At 42.2% G+C, this 4,003-nt stretch overlaps 1 protein-coding gene across 1 annotated transcript; it reads right to left on the bottom strand.

The window, feature by feature from the left end:
* Positions 1 to 212: 212 nt before the first annotated feature.
* Positions 213 to 3,278, bottom strand: LOC149201761 (transcription factor bHLH30-like). Its single transcript, XM_089403011.1, has 3 exons — positions 2,653 to 3,278; positions 1,633 to 2,453; positions 213 to 758 (listed from the first exon to the last, which is right to left on the bottom strand). Exons 2-3 carry the CDS (start codon positions 2,104 to 2,106, stop codon positions 291 to 293), a joined length of 942 nt encoding a protein of 313 aa, XP_089259137.1. The 5' UTR covers positions 2,107 to 2,453; positions 2,653 to 3,278; the 3' UTR covers positions 213 to 290.
* Between the last annotated feature and the right edge of the window lie 725 nt (positions 3,279 to 4,003).

Below are 4,003 nucleotides of genomic sequence, written 5' to 3'. Positions count from 1 at the left end.
CAAACACAGCATGAGCTTCTCCGTCAGCAAGGTAGTTCACAATTCTGAAAATGAGCAACAATATTGAGCATTGCGCTGCGCTGCAGCAATTTCTATTTTCTTATACGCTAAGGAAAACATTCTTCGATGAATATACATCGAAACAAACGCACTAACCTTGCTACAAAATTAACAAGTACACAACGGAAAATGCTGTTTTGCGAGCTCGTTCCTGTTGTCCAACAAAACCAAAACTCTATTGCTTAAAGATAAATATCCTATGGAATTCTTAATAAATGTAATGAAAAGACTCAGATAGACCTGCCATCATGAATATGATGAATGGAGCTGAAAGGGTTGAGACGTTGCCGTTTGTTTGCGGTCGTGGATCCCTCAGAGTTTTGCCTTTCCATTACAGCTTTGAGAGCGTCGTGAACGCAGCTGATAGATGGAGGACCGTAGTCGGTGTTATCGTCGTTTGATGCATCGATCAGTAATTCGTGCTTGACCCTGCCCCCTAGAGTCGTGATTTCGGCTTTGATTGTGCGAAGTCCTAGAGTTCTGAGTGTCTTTATGAGGTCCGAGAGAAGCTCCGGACGATCGTCGCAGCAGACGGAGGCCTTTACCAGCGATTTACCATCGCCGCATGAAGGAATCGCATCCACTGTAAGTTCATCGGTTTCCGTCGGCACTGCACTTTCTTCTGCGATTTCCAGGGCTTGCCGTTTGAGATCTTTTAAGTGCTCGATTACCTCGGCGAGCAAAGAAGCTTTGTCCGTCTGCACAAGCAAAATGGACATTAAACTTATAAAACTGCAAAAACAAAACAATAAATCAGGTTTATTTGCGGTTCAATTTCTCAAAATCTTTAAACCTACTACAGAAATATTTCCGAGCTTTACATTTAGAAATATAGAAATCTTAGAGCACAATTTTGGTATTCCACAGACTAGCGAACTGTCGATTTGTTCACTGTGCTGTTGAAACCCTAAGTTTTGAACGCTTATCTTGAAAGATTTGCATATTAATTAACAATCAACACAACATATCTACTACGCCATGTCGAATAAACTTAAGGCTTCACAAAACAACAGACTTACAAAACGTTTGGCTGTAAGTGTGCAAATATACGAAACTTCGCAAGTTAACAGACGAGACAATGGCAATATTTACTGAGCACTTTCTTAAAATTTGAAAGCTTGACAAGGTCACAGGAAGAAAGACAAATAATCTAAAAGGCAGATTAAAAGATTATTAACTCGATTTTGTTTAGTCGAGTTTTTCGAAGGGCATTAAAGGATAACCAAATACGGGCTTCAAAGGATTATAAGAAGTGCAAAATCTCCAAATTTGCAGCTCTAAGCCGTTTAAAAGGGACTTTACCAGGTGATACTGTTACAGATTTACAATACATCTTGAAGTTTACCATAAGATATACGGGATACTAGCAGAATTCGCTGTTTAACAAGAAAGTACTTCTCATTTTCTTTCTAGTTTGGTGGGATTAAGGTTGACAAAGATGCAGGCTTCCAAGAAATTTGAAGGTTTGAAATGAAAATATTCAAAGCGCTTGCTGCTTAATAGATATTTTCCGAAGACCTTAAAGGCTGACAAGGTTAAAGTTAAAATGGTTTAAAGGTCAAATCAGCTCACTTTAGTATTACTAGGGAGCAGGCTACGCAGGGTGCCGAGATGAGTATTGATCCTCTCGCGTCGCCGGCGTTCGGCTTCACTGTGGCTCTTGGAGGCCGCTAGGGCCTTAGCATCCATAATTTCCTGAGTCGTCATTTTTGTGACATTAGCCATTTCAGAGGGGAATCCGTCCATGAGTAGGCCTCCGTGGCCGTTGGCCAAAAGCTGGCGGTGTTGGAGCATGCTGCACTCGCGGCCGTTAAATCCAACGCCGCTTTTGCTTCCATAAACAACGGCTGCGCCGGACTCTCTCAAGCGATCATAAGAAAACTGTAACGGGCCGCAATGAAACCCTGAATATGAAGAAGGTGCTTCTTTATTCGGAGCCATGCAGGAGAGCATCCGTTGATCAATGCCCCCAGTGCTTGTCCATTGTATGGGAGGAACAGACCAGGGCGAAAACTGAGCGTCCCCAGAACTTCCGGAACCAGACATTGCTGAGTTCACGGATTCCGACAGCCGGTGAAGGTGACGGCTATTTCTTTGGTGATGTTGCGGTTGAACGACTTAGCTTTCGCCGAGTTACTCAAATCCTTTTTCCGCGCATATTCAGCTTTCAAACCCTGGAAAAACAAAATTTAAGCTAAGCGAAGGAGGGCGATGGTACCGTGCAGTAAGATCGGAAAAACCGGCAACCGATAACGCGACTTGGACCGCTGATTGTTGCCTTTCTGTGATTCGAACTGTGGCTTTGGCTCTGGGAACGGTGAAGCGGAGGTCCATTCCTCAGCGCCCTTGCTCAACACACTTCCGGAACTTGTTCCATTCCGCAACTCCACCGACTAGAGAAGAAACAATTTCAAACCATATTAAAGGCCGTGAATAAAATTAAAGCTAGCTGTTAACATTTGATTCTTCTTAAAGCAAGCTCTCTCTGTATGTCAGATCCCGGGTTCGATTCACCAAAATTTCAACAATCTGAATGAGATCGAACCCCAGAGGTCCTTGCAAAGGCCTTAAAATCCCGGCTCATAAGATTACCTCGACGTAGAGAAAAATCGAAACCAGCGACAAAGCTCAAGCGCTGGAATAGCACTTCCTCCGCAAGGACGCCGTTTTTTACGGCTCACTAGAACAGGCACGACAAAAGAGCAAACCTCCGCCGATACATTTGCATTCTTTTTCTGGGTTTCGAGGGTTCCATCTCGTGACCCCGCTGATATTTCTCTCACCTTCTGCTCAAGCAAAACAACAAAAGAAACGCAATTTATTCCACTCTTAAAACTTTTTACAGATCTCCTCGACAATTTTTTCCTTGGGATTCTTCCGTTACAAACTCTTGGCCTTGCGAGAGGAATTTATTGAAGAAATCGTTGCCCTACGCCACACCCACATCTGTGCAGCAATAAAGCCCCTTGTTACAGTGCATTTTTCTAGGATTCGTTTGGATGTTTTCTTCCCCGGGCAGCCATCCAGGTAAGGGTCATGAGAGGGACTCGATGAGTATTGATTGCCCTCTGTTGGACAGCCTAATTTCCTGCTAAATCATCGCCATTAATGCGCAGGGACATAACTAATCTTAACGAATCAACTTTAATTGTCTTAACGACCGTCTCATCGGCCGTCGATGCACTTCGACGGCGCTGACGGCCGCCGACTTTACTCCTCTCCTCGTTTCTCACGCACAGTGTCTCACCGTTCCTTTTCCGTCACATTCTTTTGAGCCGGCCCTGGCAGCCTCTTTTATTTTATTCTTCCATTTCCGAATTTTTTTATTATTCTCGACCTTTATGTAACCTTTTCATTTTGACCTGAATTAGGGTAATTTGGAAATTTATGCGGCGCTTTTTAATAAATTACTTTATGGATCCTTTGATTGAAATCTTATAGTCATAGTGGATTTCGTGGCACCATTTTTACGATCAGTCTAACAAAAATAACATTTAAATATTTATTTTTGAAAATTAATATTAATGAAATGCGCAATAAAAAAGGGACGGTTTATGGAGGCGGAGGAATTGCCTGGACGGTCAAAAGTGTTCATTTAAGCAAAAAAAATTCAAAAAAACTTGTAGAGGCAATTTTTGAATCATGTTTTTTTATGGTGGGAATAGATTCAGCGCCATCAAAAACTTTTAGGGCACCTAAAATTATGAAGTTTGACAACTTTCACCTGGATTTACAAAATTCCCTGTCGGATTTTTTCAAAATATGGCCGGAATTTCTATAACTTTCAGGGCAAAAAAGCATAATCGTTTGCCGAACTGTCAAAAGTGGTCGTCCGAGCAAAAAAAAAATCAAAAAATCTTGTAGATGCAGTGTTTGAATCATGTTTTTGATGGTGGAAATGGATTCAGCGCCATCAAAAACTTTTAGGGCACCTAAAATTATG

This window comes from Pinus tabuliformis, chromosome 2_1, assembly GCF_031772625.1.
Source record: "Pinus tabuliformis cultivar Carrire ecotype Pingquan chromosome 2_1, CPIR1, whole genome shotgun sequence".
Lineage (NCBI taxonomy): Eukaryota > Viridiplantae > Streptophyta > Pinopsida > Pinales > Pinaceae > Pinus > Pinus tabuliformis.
This window is presented reverse-complemented; position numbering and strand designations above follow the sequence as displayed.